Source organism: Salvelinus fontinalis, chromosome 2 (genome assembly GCF_029448725.1).
Source record: "Salvelinus fontinalis isolate EN_2023a chromosome 2, ASM2944872v1, whole genome shotgun sequence".
In the NCBI taxonomy this organism is placed as follows: domain Eukaryota; kingdom Metazoa; phylum Chordata; class Actinopteri; order Salmoniformes; family Salmonidae; genus Salvelinus; species Salvelinus fontinalis.
Window position 1 is genome coordinate 38,687,411 of NC_074666.1, and position 16,206 is coordinate 38,703,616.

General features: G+C 44.8%; 1 protein-coding gene across 3 annotated transcripts in view; it reads left to right on the top strand.

Moving 5' to 3' along the window:
• The window catches only part of LOC129818328 (angiomotin-like), a 58,325-nt gene that overhangs the window by 15,506 nt on the left and 26,613 nt on the right, over nucleotides 1-16,206 (top strand). Inside the window, exons 1-4 of one of the 3 annotated variants that reach the window (XM_055874126.1) lie at nucleotides 5,226-5,328; nucleotides 15,031-15,222; nucleotides 15,771-15,829; nucleotides 15,958-16,018. In XM_055874126.1, the coding sequence (XP_055730101.1) occupies nucleotides 15,958-16,018 (61 nt within the window). In that variant the 5' untranslated portion in view covers nucleotides 5,226-5,328; nucleotides 15,031-15,222; nucleotides 15,771-15,829. Of the gene's footprint in view, nucleotides 1-5,225; nucleotides 5,329-15,030; nucleotides 15,223-15,770; nucleotides 15,830-15,957; nucleotides 16,019-16,206 lie in introns of those variants that run through there. The other 2 variants (XM_055874108.1, XM_055874117.1) reach the window with 2 other exon arrangements.

A 16,206-nucleotide genomic window follows, 5' to 3' on the forward strand; every position in this document is an offset into this window, starting at 1 on the left:
TGTTCCAGTGAGTAGCTCGGCGGGCTGGAGACGCGATGATTCAGACAGCTAGCGGGCTAGCAAGCTAGCAGAAGGGACTTAGAAGGATATCGCGGCGGAAGAAGTCTTTGTAGCCCCCTCGTGCTGTTACGTAGGCAGACTAGTGTTGATGGATCGGCAGGGCTCCGTGTGGTAAAGGTTCCAGGCCATTTGGCAAAATAGGTATAGGAGCCAAAGAATTTGTCCGATGGGGCTCTTCAGTTAACAGTCCGGTATGCTCTAGACAGCTAGCGGGCCGCGGCTAGCAGATGGGCATTCAGGGGACATCGCGATGGAGCCACTTGGGGGAAAAACCCTCGGGCAGATTACGTCGGTTGTCCAGTCGTGGTGGATCGGCGGGGGTCCGTGTCGCCAGTAGAAGGGGTTCAGGCCAATTGGCAAAATAGGTATTGTAGCCCAAGGAGTGGCTGAAGGACCTCTTTGGTTAGCTGGGAGATGGGCCTAGCAAAGGCTAGCTCCAGGCTAATTGGTTCTTGCTTCGGGACAGAGATGTTAGCTAGCTAGCTGCGAGGATCCAGTTGTCCGGGCTAAAGGTTAGCTGATGACCGCTAGCATTGGCTAGCTGACTACTAGCTAGTTAGTTGGCTAGCTTCTGTTGGGGGTTCCGGTTCAAAAGAAAGAAAATAGCAGATTCATACCACATTGGGTGAGGTGGATTGCATGAGATTGTCGAATTTGAGGTAAGAAAAATATATATGCGAAGAAAAAAAGATATATATATATATATATATATATATATATATATATATATATATATATATATACACGGGACAAGACGAGGACAAAGACGTCTGACTACTACGCCATCTTGGATCTTTGCAATGATTAATTAGCCTTTTTAAAATTATAAACTTGGATTAGCTAACGCAGCGTGCCATTGGAACACAGGAGTGATGGTTGCTGATAATGGGCCTCTGTATGCCTATGTAGATATTCCATATCTGCTGAGGAGAGATGGTGAATTAGGGTTGGACTGGCAGCTGTTCCTCATGAAGCTGGAGAGGCTGAGAACAGCATGTCTCTCAGACTTTTACTGTTGACGTTGAGACTGGTGTTTTGCGGGTACTCTTTAACCTCTCTGTGATATGTGGGACGCCAGCGCACCAAATTCAAATAAATTACTATAAAAATTAAACTTTCATGAAATCACACATGCAATACACCAAATTAAAGCTACACTTGTTGTGAATCCAGCCAATGTGTCAGATTTCAAAAAGGCTTTACGACGAAAGCACACCAAATGATTATGTTAGGTCAGTACATAGCCACAGAAAAACAGTGCATTTTTCCAGCCAAAGAGGAGTCACACAAAGCATAAATAGAGATAAAATGAATCACTAACCTTTGATCTTCATCAGATGACACTCATAGGACTTCATGTTACACAATACATGTGTGTTTTGTTCGATAAAGTTCATATTTATATCCCAAAATCTCAGTTTACATTGGCGTGTTATGTTCAGTAATGTTTTGCTTCCAAAACATCCGGTGATTTTGCAGAGAGCCACATCAATTTACAGAAATACTCATTATAAATGTTGATGAAAATACATGTTATGCATGGAATTTTAGATAAACTTCTCCTTAATGCAACCGCAGTGTCAGATTTCAGAAAAGCTTTACCGAAAAAGCACACCATGCAATAATCTGAGTACAGCGCTCAGAGCCCAAACAAGCCAAAGAGATATCCGCCATGTAGAGTCAACAGTCAGAAATAGCATTATAAATATTCACTTACCTTTGATCTTCATCAGATCGCACTCCCAGTTCCACAATAAATGTTTGATTTATTCGATAAAGTCCATCATTTATGTCCAAACACCACCTTTTGTTCTCGCGTTTAGTACACAATCCAAACTGACGACGCGCTGGCAGGTCCAGGTGAAAGTTCTGACAGTCATATTATAGTCCGTAGAAACATGTCAAACTAAGTATAGAAACAATCTTTAGGATGTTTTTATCATAAATCTTCAATGTTCCAACCGGAGAATTCCTTTGTCTTCAGAAATGCAATGGAATGCAAGCTACCTCATGTGAATGCGCATGACCAGCTCGTGGCACTCTGCCAGACCTCTGTCTCAATCACCTCTCATTCACCCCTCCTTTATAGTAGAAGCATCAAAGAAGGTTCTAAAGACTGTTGACATCTAGTGGAAGCCTAAGGAAGTGCAATATGACCCCATTTCCAATATCTTGGATAGGCAAAGAGTTGAAACACTACAAACCTCAGATTTCCCACTTCCTGGTTGGATTTCTTCTTGGGTTTTTGCCTGCCATATGAGTTCTGTTATACTCAGACATCATTCAAACCGTTTTAGACTCTTCAGAGTGTTTTCTATCCAATCTACTAATTATATGCATATTCTAGCTTTTAGGACAGAGTAGCAGGCAGTTTACTCTGGGCACCTTTTTATCCAAGCTACTCAATACTGCCCCGCTGTCCCAAAGAAGTTAATGAAGCTGCCAGTTGAGGACTTGTGAGGCGTCTGTTTCTCAAACTAGACACTAATGTACTTGTCCTCTTGCTCAGTTGTGCACCGGGGCCTCCCACTCCTCTTTCTATTCTGGTTAGAGCCAGTTTGCGCTGTTCTGTGAAGGGAGTAGTACACAGCGTTGTACGAGATCTTCAATTTGTTGACAATTTCTCGCATGGAATAACCTGACAAGTTTAAGAAGAAAGGTCTTTGTTTCTGGCCATTTTGAGCCTGTAATCGAACCCACAAATGCTGACGCTCCAGATACTCAACTAGACTAAAGAAGGACAGTTTTATTGCTTCTTTCAATCAGCACAACATTTTTCAGCTGTTCTAACATAATTGCAAAAGGGTTTTCTAATGATCAATTAGCCTTTTAAAATGATAAACTTGGATTAGCTAACACAACGTGCCATTGGAACACAGGAGTGATGGTTGCTGATAATGGGCCTCTGTAGCCTATGTAGATATTCCATAAAAAATCTGTCGTTTCCAGCTACAATACTATTGACAAATTTAACCATGTCTACACTGTATTTCTGATCAATTTGATGTTATTTTAATGTACAAAAAAGTGCTTTTCTTTCAAAAACAAGGACATTTCTAAGTGACGTAAAAAAAATAATTGGACCGGTAGTGTAAATATAAGAGATGTTTTGCTCATTTTGCAAAGGGTGGGCACTGTCAGACAGGATGGATTCTCCACTGTCAAGACCAACCGGTACAAACACTTCTTTACACCTAACGGGCCATTGCCATTTGAACACAGGGAATAGGAGGAGGTAGGCTAGTCTGTCTGATGGAGATGTGGGGTTGGGGGAGGCTTGCTTTTTTTGTTCTTTTCCTGTTTATGCTGAATTTATCACTTAAACTATGCATTTCTTAGTTTTTTTTCTTCTTTTGAGTGGCAACCTACAGGTAGTCTTTTTAAATAAAAGTATCATTTGAAGTGGATGATGTACCTGTTGCATGCTCCAATAGACAAATTTAACATTTATATGAAAGTCATTTGTTGAAAATGTTAACAATTTATTGAATGAATAAATAATTGTTATACTCCTATTTCATGAAGTTGTTTCTTCTTCTAGCTAGAAAGCGTTCTCCCGAGAAGCACACAGCCGTGACACAGATTTTCCCAATGAGTAGAGATAGTCGACTCATCTGAAGCCACATTTGTGGATTGCAATACATCTACCAAAGAAATAGCACAGAATACAGATCAACAAGCACTTTTTGAATGCGCAAATGCACATTCTACCGTTGTAAATGTTAGAGTATTCAGAACATTTGCTCACATTGTAGTTTTATTTGTAAGCTATGATGAATATATTTACAGATCATCCATTTATTTGTGACATAGTGATTATTTGTGAAATATTTTTTACGGATAGCTTAATTTACTAAATATTTATAGATCCTAATTGTTTGAGTTATGTGGACTATATGCACGGTTGGTGGTAGACACATTTACAGAATAAAGAAGCAAATCTCACTCCATAAATGTGATGTATCGGGTTGAGTATATAATATTTTTCATGAAGTACATTGACACTAAGTTACAGCATACAATGTTTCATGGTGCCCTATCCCAAGTTTTACAATTACTGTAGTTACCCAATACATTACCCCACCCCCTTTATCCCTTTCATATGTGTCATAAATCCTGTAATTGACTACTGCATGTTTCATGCATTGTTGTGTCCTGTGCTCAGTTTTGAACCTTTTTTTACTCTAATTATACATTTATTCTACAGTAGTTGAGACATAGACATGGGACCATTTCACTTTGCTTGTAGAGGTCCTCAAAAAGCTTTCCAACTTCATAACAACAGTCAGTCCTTCCATTCATGGCAGATGAATGAGCCTTATCCTAGTCTATTTTCACTCACATTCATCCTCTAGCCTTTGTGTGACAGTACCATTGGCAGCTCTGTGTGCCTGTGAGGAGACTTCTGTTCCATTATTAAGCTGAATGCCTCTGTATGTTATCCCCCTGTAGGTTCAATTAGTGTGGACAGATGTCCCCCTGCTCCTCAGGAATGTGGTAGGCTAGTAGTAGTCCTGGGGGTAGCTGGTGTGGCACACATGCTGTCCGCTATGACAAGGAACGGGCCTTGTTGGTGTAGTTTGAAAGAAAGGGAATGTAGACTCAACACGTTCAATAACTTGTATCGTTATAGACTAAGAATGATTTACATGTAATGATCACACATAGAAATAACATTCTCATATACATTTCAATGCAATCACTGATCATACTAAGGTAATTATGAGCTGGAGTTGCTGAGTTTCCTCATTTTCAAGGGAGTTGTGGATTGTTCTGTTCAGTCCACTCTGATTACACACTAGTTAGTCTAACTCTAATTGACCCTTATGTTCTTGATTTACCCACTTGACACAGTGATGCCTCATGGAATGATCTTATTTCTATCGGATTTTTGAGGAAAGTGGATTTCATTCATTCATTTTATCTTATCAAATTCTGTGATACTAGGCCTACATCTGCCCAATTCATACCTAACCCATTTAAATATTTTTATATTACATGAAAGTGTGTGTATTAGGATACATTCCAGAGGGAAAGCTAGGGTTATTCTCTTTGACCACAGTGATTTGGTTCCTTCCGTTTGACAGGATTCCAAGAAATGCTCAAATTACAAAGAACAATGACCTTCTCTGGTCTCTGACTGTTTGGATCTGAGCCAGTGTTGATTATCCCTCCCTTGTCCTGTCCCCTTCCTTCCTCGGTATGGTGGCCCTCCCTGGGCCAATGGGGAGCCAAGGAGCCGGGGGCCTTTGCGTCTTAGAGGTGGTGGTAAGTGTCTGCCAGAGCAGTGCCTAGCACCATTGACTCACAGCACTGGAATGTCTCTGACTGTTCCACTCACTCTGCCTCGCTCTCTCGTTATCTCTCCTATCTCGTTCTCTCTCTCGCTCATTTTCTCTGTAGTGCTCTTTCTCTGTATAGTTTGCTCCCTCAGCCTCCCCTTCTATCCCCCTCCTTAGCTACTTGCTCTCAACCTCAGTCCCAAATTTCTCTCATTCTCTCTCCTGCCTTCCCTCCTTTCCCCTCTCTTTCTGTAGAGGAGGCCCAAAGTCATGTCTGCTGACTCAGCCTAGGAATAATCCAAATGCCTCTTGATTTCCTCTGAGCTCACGCGACATCCACAATGGGTGTAGATTATCCACAATCTGCTTAATAATAATATATTTTTAGTAATATCAGCACACTCATTAATTAATTAATGAAAAATGGAACTTCAGTGAATTACTAACCCCCTCCATGCCACATCGCTCCCCTTCCTATATACACACAACCTGTTAAAATCAACTCAATGGCCCACCAGTCCCCTTTGTCCCAATGGGTAGTGGGAGGCTGGGCAACCCAATGACTGGGACCAGAGGCCACAATGTACCTGCTGACTCCAGGGAGGGAAGAGACATCTAGTACCACTCTGGAATGTGTCAGTGTGGGAGGCGGAGTCCTGGAACTCATGGGGGTGCAAAAGGTGTGGCCAGATACTGACTCATTTATAGACGCACAACACCCAGACCCATCATTCACTAGGTCCCCAGGTGGATGTGTCACTTAGTACAGTATCAGTGTTTTGGGCACAACCATTCCAGCACTTCCCAGTTGTGATCCCCTGGTCCGGCTCCACTTCCAGATGGAGAATTTCCGTCAAGGGCTCACTCACGAATCCCGATGAAGTTCTAGTCGGTGGTAGTGTAATTCAGTCTACTGGGACAGAGTAGGACGGAGCTCTGATTCTTCCACTGCTGTCAGTCTCGTGATCGACTGTTGAGTTGTAGACCTGGCATTATAAACCCAGATAGTTGATTTTCTTCACACTGTTGTTCCAGAAACATGAACATGGTTGAGCTGAAAGGGGAGGGGTTGAGGGGGAAAGAAAGGTAGAGCCAGGGAGTAGGAGGAGAGGGTAAAGGAGATGAGAGGGTGATTTTCCTTGTAACTGTTGAGGAAGACCGAATCATTCCACAGCCAGTGTGACAGAGAGAAAAAGGGATTTTATCTCTGCAGCACATGCTTCCCATCAAGTGTGTGTGGTAAGAGGTTTAGGGAGTTGTATATGAGCTGCTGGGGGGGGGGGGGTGTCTGAAAGGTTGGCTCTGTATCAGGAACATTTGTGTGTGTTGCGGAGAGAATGAAACCACATTACAGAGATTGTGATTGAGTTGGAAAAAGAGAGCGATGGAGAGAGGCTCCAGAGAGGAAGCATGTCAGTTTTGTCAAAATGGCTGCTGCTGGGTTTGGTCCATTTATGATGACTGATTCTCATTTAGGAAGAGGGCCAAAGATCTTCAGCTCATCAGATAAAATCACTTTCCCCATGTCAGCACCTCTCCCCAAAATCTCCCCGACCAACCAGAACTAGAGTTTTTAGCCATTCAAATTGAGGGTTATTGAATTCCTTCTCCCCAACAAAGGACTTTCAAAAAAACAGTGAACCGAAATGAGCAATTCCACGGTAACAGAATGACGTTGAGACATCTGATTTTCCACTTGAAACCATTTCAAATCAAACTTTGTCACATGCGCTGAATACAAGTGTAGACCTTACTGTGAAATGCTTACTTACAAGCCCCTTAACTAACAGTGCAGTTCAAGAAGAATTAAGAAAATATTTAACAAATAAACTAAAGTAAAAAGTAGCACAATAACATAACATTAACGAGGCCATATACAGGGGGTACCGAGTCAGAGTGCGGGGGTACATGTTAGAGGTAAATTGTACATGAAGGTAGGGGTGAAGTTACTATGCATAGATAATAAACAGCGAGTAGCAGCAGTGTACAAAACAAATGGGAGGGGGGGGGTCAATGTAACAGTCCGGTGGCCATTTGATGAATTGTTCAGCAGTCTTATGGCTTGGGGGTAGAAGCTGTTGAGGAGCCTTTTGGTCACAGACATGGTGCTCCGGTACCGCTTGCTGTGCGGTAGCAGAGAAAACCAGTCTATTACTTGGGTGACTGAAGTCTCTGACAATTTTATTTCCTCTGACACCACCTATTATATACCGCCTATTATATAGGTCCTGAATTGCAGGAAGCTTGGCCCAAGTGTTGTACTGGGCTGTACGCACTACCCTCTGTAGCCCCTAACGGTCAGATGCCAAGCCGTTGCCATACCAGGCAGTGATACAACCGGTCAGGATGCTCTCGATGGTGCAGCTGTAGAACTTTTTGAGGATCTGGGGACCCATGCCAAGTCTTTTCAGTCTCCTGAGGGGGGAAAGGTTTTGTCGTGCCCTCTTCACGACTGTCTTGTTGTTTGGACCATGATAGTTCGTTGGTAAATGTGGACACCAAGGAACTTGAAACTCTCGACCCGCTCCACTACAGCCCCATTGATGTATATGGGGGCTTGTTCAGCCCACCTTTTCCTGTAGTCCACGATCAGCTCCTTTGTCTTGCTCACATTGAGGGAGAGGTTGTTGTCCTGGCACCACACTGCCAGTTCTCTGACCTCCTCCCTATAGGCTGTCTCATCGTTGTCGGTGATCAGGCCTACCACTGTTGTATCATCAGCAAACTTAATGATGGTGTTGGAGTCGTGCCTGGCAATGCAGTCATGGATGAACAGGGAGTACAGGAGGGGACTAAGTACACACCCCTGAGGGGCCCCAGTGTGGCAGACGTGTTGTTGCCTACCCTTACCACCTGGGGGCGGCCCGTCAGGAAGTCCAGGATCCAGTTGCAGAGGGAGGTGTTTAATCCCAGGGTCCTTAGCTTAGTGATGAGCTTTGTGGGCACTATGGTGTTGAATGCTGAGCTGTGGTCAATGAATAGCTTTCTCACATAGGTGTTATTTTTGTCCAGGTTGGAAACTATACAACTATATGCAGAAGGAATACTTTTAACAATTTCCACTGAATATTTTCCAAAAACACATTTACTCAGATGTATCATTTGGTGGTAGAATGATGGTAAAATCTTGATCCGTTTTATGGTACCACATTTTCCAAAAACTCTTAAATATCTGGCCCAGATTAAGATTCAAAGATTTCTGCAGAGAGTGGGGTGACAGCTATGACATTAACACCTTGAAAAATCTATTTTGGTTATTGAACTACAGTAAGTAACAGAATGACATCATGGGTCCCTGATCATTTTCTTCATGTTGATCTATTCTGAATAGGTACACAAAAGTAGAACAATGTAATCTCCTTTTTTGCATGTTTGGTTATTATTCTACACTGGCTATTATTCTAATGAATAATAAGACCAAACTTGGTTGGACCGGACCAAAACTGTACCAATCACAGACATCAAGTTTGGACATTACAGTACGGTAGAGTTCAGTACAGTACAACGCCATAAATTATACTTGTGTGCTCTACTGTACTAAACTCTACTGTATTGTACTGACCTATACTCTACTTTTTGTGCCGTCCAAACTTGTGAAAGAGGTTTCTGATTGGTTCAGATTTGGACTAACCAAATTTCAACGTCAATAGACGTTCGGTGTTAGTCGGTGCTCAGTGGGTGAGAGGTCTGTTTACAGTAAATGAAACGAGAGGGGGCTCATGGGAGGGAGAGATTGTTTTCACACTCTTGCTTTGACCACAACGTGACAGAAAAAACAGTTATGAGCTGAACATAAGTGTGCTAATGGAAGGTAGGACAGTAGCAGGTGATCCAACTGGTTTGTGACTACTATGAATTATCATTGTAGCCAATTCAGTTGCAGTATTTCTGTAACAGATATTTTTGGTATTTATGTTACCGATTTGGTAACAGAATGACAAAGTCCTAAGAAATGTGCAAACATTTCTAAAAACCTGTTTTTGCATTGTTATTATGGGGTATAGTGTGTAGATTGATGAGGGGGAAAAAACAATTGAGACATTTTTCGAATAAGGCTGTAACGTAACAAAATGTGGAAAAAGCCAAGGGATCTGGATACTTTCCGAATGCATTGTATATGCTTTAATTTCTCAAATATAGACTCTTAGCTTTCATTTGACACCACATTTGATGTGTTCCTATGAACTTTACATGTTAGTGCTCATGGGGCTTTTTACATGGAAATTCCCATATGACTCTATCTAGGTCAAATTGAATTAGTTGAATAGTCTGGTGTGGGGCTGCTGTTTTTGAAAGGCAAAGTGAAGGGCGCTGATTGAAAGATTGTCACAATACTGCGGAGGTTACAACAATGGCCGCCTTACTCCTCCAGGAGTGTCCTCACTGAAGCTGAAGTAGTGTGGGCCCTGTGGAGGATTCTGCTTTCTCTCTGTCCACCCCCTTCCCATGTTTCATGGAACATGATCCAGCTCCTCATAATAATCCTTGCAATGGCCAGCCTTGGAGCGACTGAGGGGGGAGGGAGGTGGAGAGAACGGGGGGAGAAGGGGTTATGGAAAGAGGTAAAGGGAGAGAGCGAAAGAGAGCGTACAGATATGACTGTGTGTGTCAGATTTTCTTGGCCTTTTTCTGTCTTCCCCAGTTGTGCTGCGGTGGGAGAATCTTCCAGGACAGAGCCCAGTGTAAAGGACGCCAAGGGAGAGTAGGCTTCATGCTCTCTACCGCCGGGGGAGGAAGAGGGGTGGCCGTTCCAGATTGGAATGTTGCATTTCCTGCTTGGTTCCTGCCATGTTTCTCAGTTTTTCCTTGTTCCCCCAATCTCTCTCTCTCCCTCTTGCTCTGTACCAAATATCCTCTTTCACCTCCCCTCATGCCTTTCTTGTGACCTTCCCTACATATTTCTCTGCTCTAGCCCGCTTTTCTCCATCACACTTCTACCTCCCTCCCCGTCCCTCTCCTCTCCTGTCGCTCCCATAACAATATTGTCAGTGCTATCTTGTCCTACATTAAGTTGAGAGAAAAGCTGAACGTGGACGAGCTCTCTGGAGTTCATTAAACCACTGGACGCCTTCCACGAATGTGCCGCTCTTACATAAACACTGCCGAGAAAGATGACCGTTTGTGTGAGTGAAGGGGGCCAGTATACTTTAGCTACAGGGTTCTTTGGGGTCAGTTGCCTCTCTCTCTCTCCCCCAGTGTGTTTGTGTGTCAGAAGGGGGTTGCCATATTGGGATCAAAAACCCACACACTCCCTGGCATGTTCCCTAGGGCTAAGTGTGTGACTATACAGTGTTTGTTACTGTGCAGTGGACAGGAGGCAGATGCAGGACAAAGACAGTCATCTCCTTCAGTCCCTTCTCTCTACGTAGGCAGAGCAAACAGTGGATCTGAAGCAGATGGGAACTAGGACACTGTTCTCTGCCCTCTACAGCTGCATGTGTATATGGGCCGTGTGGGAGTCCCTTCTGAGAAAACATGACTGGGACTCTTGTTAGACACAGGGAAGTAATGGGTGAGTGTTAGCGTAGCATCCTAGTTTCCCAGCCCCTAGCCCTGGGCAGACCAGGGTTCAAATACTATTAGAATTATTTGTAAATACTTTGGCTGGTTGATTGCATTTGCCTGTTGCAGTGAAACCAATGGAAAAGTCCCAAAGGTGCAAATCCTGCTTGCATGGCAGTCCAGGCAGGCTAACACAAATGCCAGAACTATTTGAAAGATTTCAAGTAGTATTTGAACCCAGGTCTGACCCTAGCTCTATTCCTGGTCTGAATAGTGTAAATCATCTTTATCTACCTACTGCTCCTGTTCATGATTCCCCTGGGGAAAACTAAGTGTCTGTGTTCATGATTCCCCTGGGGAGAACTAAGTGTGTGTGTGTGTGTTCATGATTCCCCTGGGGAGAACTAAGTGTGTGTGTGTGTGTTCATGATTCCCCTGGGGGAAATTAAGTCTGTGTTCATGATTCCCCTGGGGGAAATTAAGTCTGTGTTCATGATTCCCCTGGGGGAAATTAAGTCTGTGTTCATGATTCCCCTGGGGAGAACTAAGTGTGTGTGTGTTCATGATTCCCATGGGGAAACTAAGTGTGTGTGTTTGTACTTAGTGATGGGTTCTCAGGTCCCCATATGTAACCTGTAGTATCACTCTCCAGGGAACCGTGTGTCCGTGGTGGGGCGTGTGTCCGTGGTGGGGCGTGTGTCCGTGGTGGGGCGTGTGAAGTGTTCCCAGGACCCCTGTATGTGTAACCTGCACTCTCTCCTGAGGGAAAAACCACTTGTGTTCTCTGGAGACGGCAGGATACGCACACTGTGTGCGTGTGGTGCACTTTCAGGACCCAGTGTGTGTATCCTGCAGTATGTCTACTGAGGGGGAAAAAGGGCTGAAACCTGCAGTGTCTCACACTGATGAGGTCAACCTTACTGTCAGGGGCCGTTTCTCTCTTTGTCTTCCTCCATCTATCCCCCTCTATAGTTCTCTCTCCTTTTCCTTCCTGTCTTGTTTCAAGTTTCAGGTTTTATTAGTCATATGTCCAGGATACACATGGTATACACCGTCCAATGAAATGCTTACTTTCCCGTGGCAACACCCCTCTTTTCCATTCTCTCTCCCTTCCCCCTCTCTCCCACTGCTGCTCATCCCGCTCTGCATTCCTGGTGTATTAGCAGAATAAACAGGCCGTGTGTGGGGGCGCTGGGAAACTTGCGCATTGAAGGCAAATATTTACATAAGACAGTGCAACCTCAAGCTCCATTCAAAATATGAAAGGGCAACTCATAATGGTCATAACTAGCTACTAATGTATATCAGTGCATCTCGAAGCTCCTGGTTAATCGCTGGCTGAAGCTAGGAGCAGAGGTTGAAACAGTGTCTCTCTCTACACAGGTCTGGGATCAGGCTAAAGGCTGAATGCCTCACTCACTCAGATGAGATATGTTTCTGGTCATAAGCCTGTAGGTCTTAGAACGTGGCTGGCTATCAATGATTGATGCCGTTTTAATTCAATGAAGCTTTGAGATTGGGAGAGAGGGAAATCTGTTGTCTTACTATCTCCCTTTAACTCTCTTTCTCACTCACTCACTCTTTTTCTGTGTCTCTCCGTCTCTTTCCCACTCACACTATTTTTCTGTGAATCTCTCTTTCTCTCCTCCTCTTCCCTCGCTCTCTCTCTCTCCTCTTCCCTCGCTCTCTCCCTTTAGGGTTTATGTAGAGAGACTGACTAACTCTTGCACAGCTTTCCCAGCCATTCTATGTGTAGGCCTGTCTGTCCCTGTCTGACTCACTGATCTGGGGCCAGCGGGAGTTTGCACCTGTGCCCATACACTCACACTCCCATCAGTCTCCACCTGATTCCAGACCTGCCTGCCAGGGTTGACTTTGGCTCCCCCAGCCTGGCTACTGATGAAAGACAAGGAGAGAAGTTAAAGAGAGTGTAGACAGACACACACCTCACACAGCGCACACAGGTGGTCAGGACCATCAGGGATCAAAGGACCTGAATCAGCTTAATTTGGACGAATATTTCTCCCTTTCTCCTGTGATGTTGAGTTCAATGAGTCCATGTTATTTAGCCGACCTGAGTCACCCTTAGTTTGTTTTGGTCCAAAACCGATTATCATCCGTTAGTGATTGTCCCTCAATGGGTTTCATAATATGACTATGTTTTGGTGTCACATCTGAATCACCTGCCTTTTAGCTAGGTTACTCAACTCTCTTACCTGTCTGTGAGAGCCTCTCTGGCCTGACTCATTTATCTTCCTTAACCCTTATATCGTACCTGTCTGTTACCCGTACCTGCCACTCATCTCTCTCATAGCTCTATCTTTCTCTCCTGACTCACCTGTTTGTCTGTCCCTCCATTGGTACGACAGGTGAGGGCTGGCCCTCTAAAGAGGAAGTGTCTGTGGTGAAGCAGCAGCAGGTGGCTGGCGGGTTAATGGCAAACGGTGTAAAGGAACGGTTACACCAGCGCGCAGGTATGAGGGTGTGACGAGATCCTGGAGGTCCTCCAGATTCACCTGTCCTCCTAGTCCAAGCCCCACCTGCTGGGAAGTGGGAGGGAGGGAAGAAGAGAGGTGTGCCGTGGTAACTCTTTGCAGAACGAAGGTATGAGCTGAGAGCAGTGTGTGATCCTGAGTGCTTCAGCTGCTTCGTGGGAAAGATTGACTTGGATTGAATACAGTAGGCTGGGTCTCTTGGCGTTGTTTTGGTTCTGTGGAATATCTCACAAAATTCCATTGCAGCCTACTGCTCCCTTGGTATGTGACCCTTTATCATACTTTGTGTGAATTTGCAGTTAAGATCCATCATGGCAGTGGTATTTCAAACAAGGTGGATGGATGTGAGACATGAACTTGAATGTTATTTCTCAAATCGTGACAGTGGAATTTCAAACAGGGTGCGTGTTGAGGTGAATGTCATGCTGTGCTCTCTCTGTCTGTGCTGCTGAGACCCAGGCCAGACCCAGGCTAGCTCAGGTATGTGTAAAGGTACGCCAGGCTCCTGACTCTCTGTAGGTGTTGTTTTCAGTCACGACTGACACACACACTATGGCAACACTTTAACTGTCAGCAAGGTGTGTGTGTGTGTGTGGCTGACATGACACACACAGAGGTCAAAGCCACTGGGAACACTTACAGGGAGACCTATCTGAGGAACGACCGGAATGCCAGATTCCCTGAATCCACTGCGGCCAGCTCTGGCTACGGAATAAACTGTTTATCTGAAACCGTCAAGGAACTTACCGTTTGAGCGCCAGCAAACGTAGGGAGAGGGGGTTGAAGGGACCGTCTGGAAGTCATTATTCAGAGGGGAGGGTGATTAGTCCTTGTTGTGATTGTCTTTCTCATCATACTGTCCTATCGTGTGTGTGTGTACTCTTACATTTGTTTTTACATGTATGTACGTGTCTTGGGTGTGTGTGTGTTTTGAGAAACCAAATCTGGCTTTATCAGCACTGATTGCTCTCGCTGTGTTAGAGGAAGGGAAGTGCATCTGCGTGTGTGGGGAATGGCTGCCAGGTCTGTAGGACCTATTTCTGTTGAGAGTTTGACTGTCTCTCTGGGATTTCACCCACTTCCGAACGCCTGTTGACAAAGAGCCTAGGGAAGAACATTTAAGCAGACTTTCTCTTTAAAAGTTGTTTTTACAAATTCTTGATACTAGCTGTAACTGTCTCTCACCAATGTTCAGTAACTTCCCCACGAAAGATTGTGTCCAGAGAATCACCTCTGGTTCACACAGGGAGTTGTCTTGTTTTGTCAAGAGAAACCTCAGATCCCCTTTCTCTGTTCTGACCGAATCCTGAACATCCTCATATCCTGTGTTTGATTCCAGCCAAAGGCCAACACACACACACACACACGCACACACACACACGCACACACACACACACACACACATACACACACACACACACACACACACACACACACGCACAGTTACTTCCCAAACCCCTGCACAGCCAGTCACACAGCTGTAGGGGGCAAGGCTCACTCTGGCTTGTGCTATCTGCTCACGGCCAAACCTGAGAGGGAAACGACTTGACTGAAAGTGCCCCCCCCCCCCATTTCACATTCCCAAAACCCTCGTCCCTCCTCCTCCTCTGAGCGGCCCCTGAAGCCATGCGTGTGGGACCCCACCCCCATTATTGAGGCTGGTTGGTTGAGAGTGGCTCTTCCTGTTGCAGAGTGGCTGGGGCTAAGCGACGTGGACCAGCGCCTCTACTTGTTGGAGCGCCTGGAGGAACTGGTGACGCTACAGGACCAGCAGGAGACCCCCCCCGGAGACCCCCATCTCGGTACCTGTCCTCCGCAGCATCATGAGCAGCAGAGCCCAGTGAGAGCAGTGCCGGAGGAGCGCGGTGAGAGCAGCCACACAGGTAGGTGACCAGAGGGAGGGAGTAGAATAAGTCTAGGGGGGGGGTAGAGAAGATGGCAGGGGTTACGAAATCACAGAGAGGGAGGGGGGTGTAGAGGAATAATTAACGAGCAGATTTTAAACGAGCCAGTACAGTAAGACTGAGTTTTCATTTCAAGCAACCCAACACAATTCATCTGGCACAGTAGTAGTTTTACCCTTTTCATGAATTTGATTGAGCAGAAGTAGACCATTCTGAATGCCAATGTTAGTTCATGAATTACCATCAGTATAGTAGAGACTACTATGTGAAAGTAATAGGAGTTAAGAAATTCCCCCCCGCCTGCTCGGTGTCTAGTGTGCTGCCTGCCTGCCTGTCAGATTCCCTACTTCCTCTGTATACAGGACGCAGGCAGCAGCCTTTTAAATAAATCACTGTCTCGCTGTGTCAAAAACCAATGCCTTCTGTCATGCCGCTGCATCCTTCATTTCTCTTCCCGTTTATTATCAGTTGTTTGTGTTTTGTTTCTGTTCCATCCTCCATTTGTCCGTTGTCCTGGTTGGTACTAGTTGGTTCTGAAGAGGGCGAGTCAGAAAAAGGAGAAGAGCGGCAGGAAATAGCAGTGGAAGTATGTCGGGGAGAGTATACTACCAATGTGACATTAATTTTTCTCTCTCTTCCTTCTTCGACTTGGAAGAGAGCCCCGCGGGCGGATGGCCCAAAGCTGACTTTCTTATATTTATTTATTTACCACAGATGTTTCGGAAAAAAGCTTCGTCCTCCTTGAGAATGAGAAGAATATCAGAAAGCAATAGATGTAATAATTTCACCTTCATTACTTTGTAGATGGTGCCTCTTTAACCACTAGATCTCTTAAATGGCATTCAAGGTCGTCAGTGGAAACCACTCCATAGAACCCAGTTTGAAGAAAACATGAAAGAAGTCTGAGTTTCTAAATGGGTCCTTAAATCTAGTGAAGCCCTTAAAGCATAACACTTGCTTGTG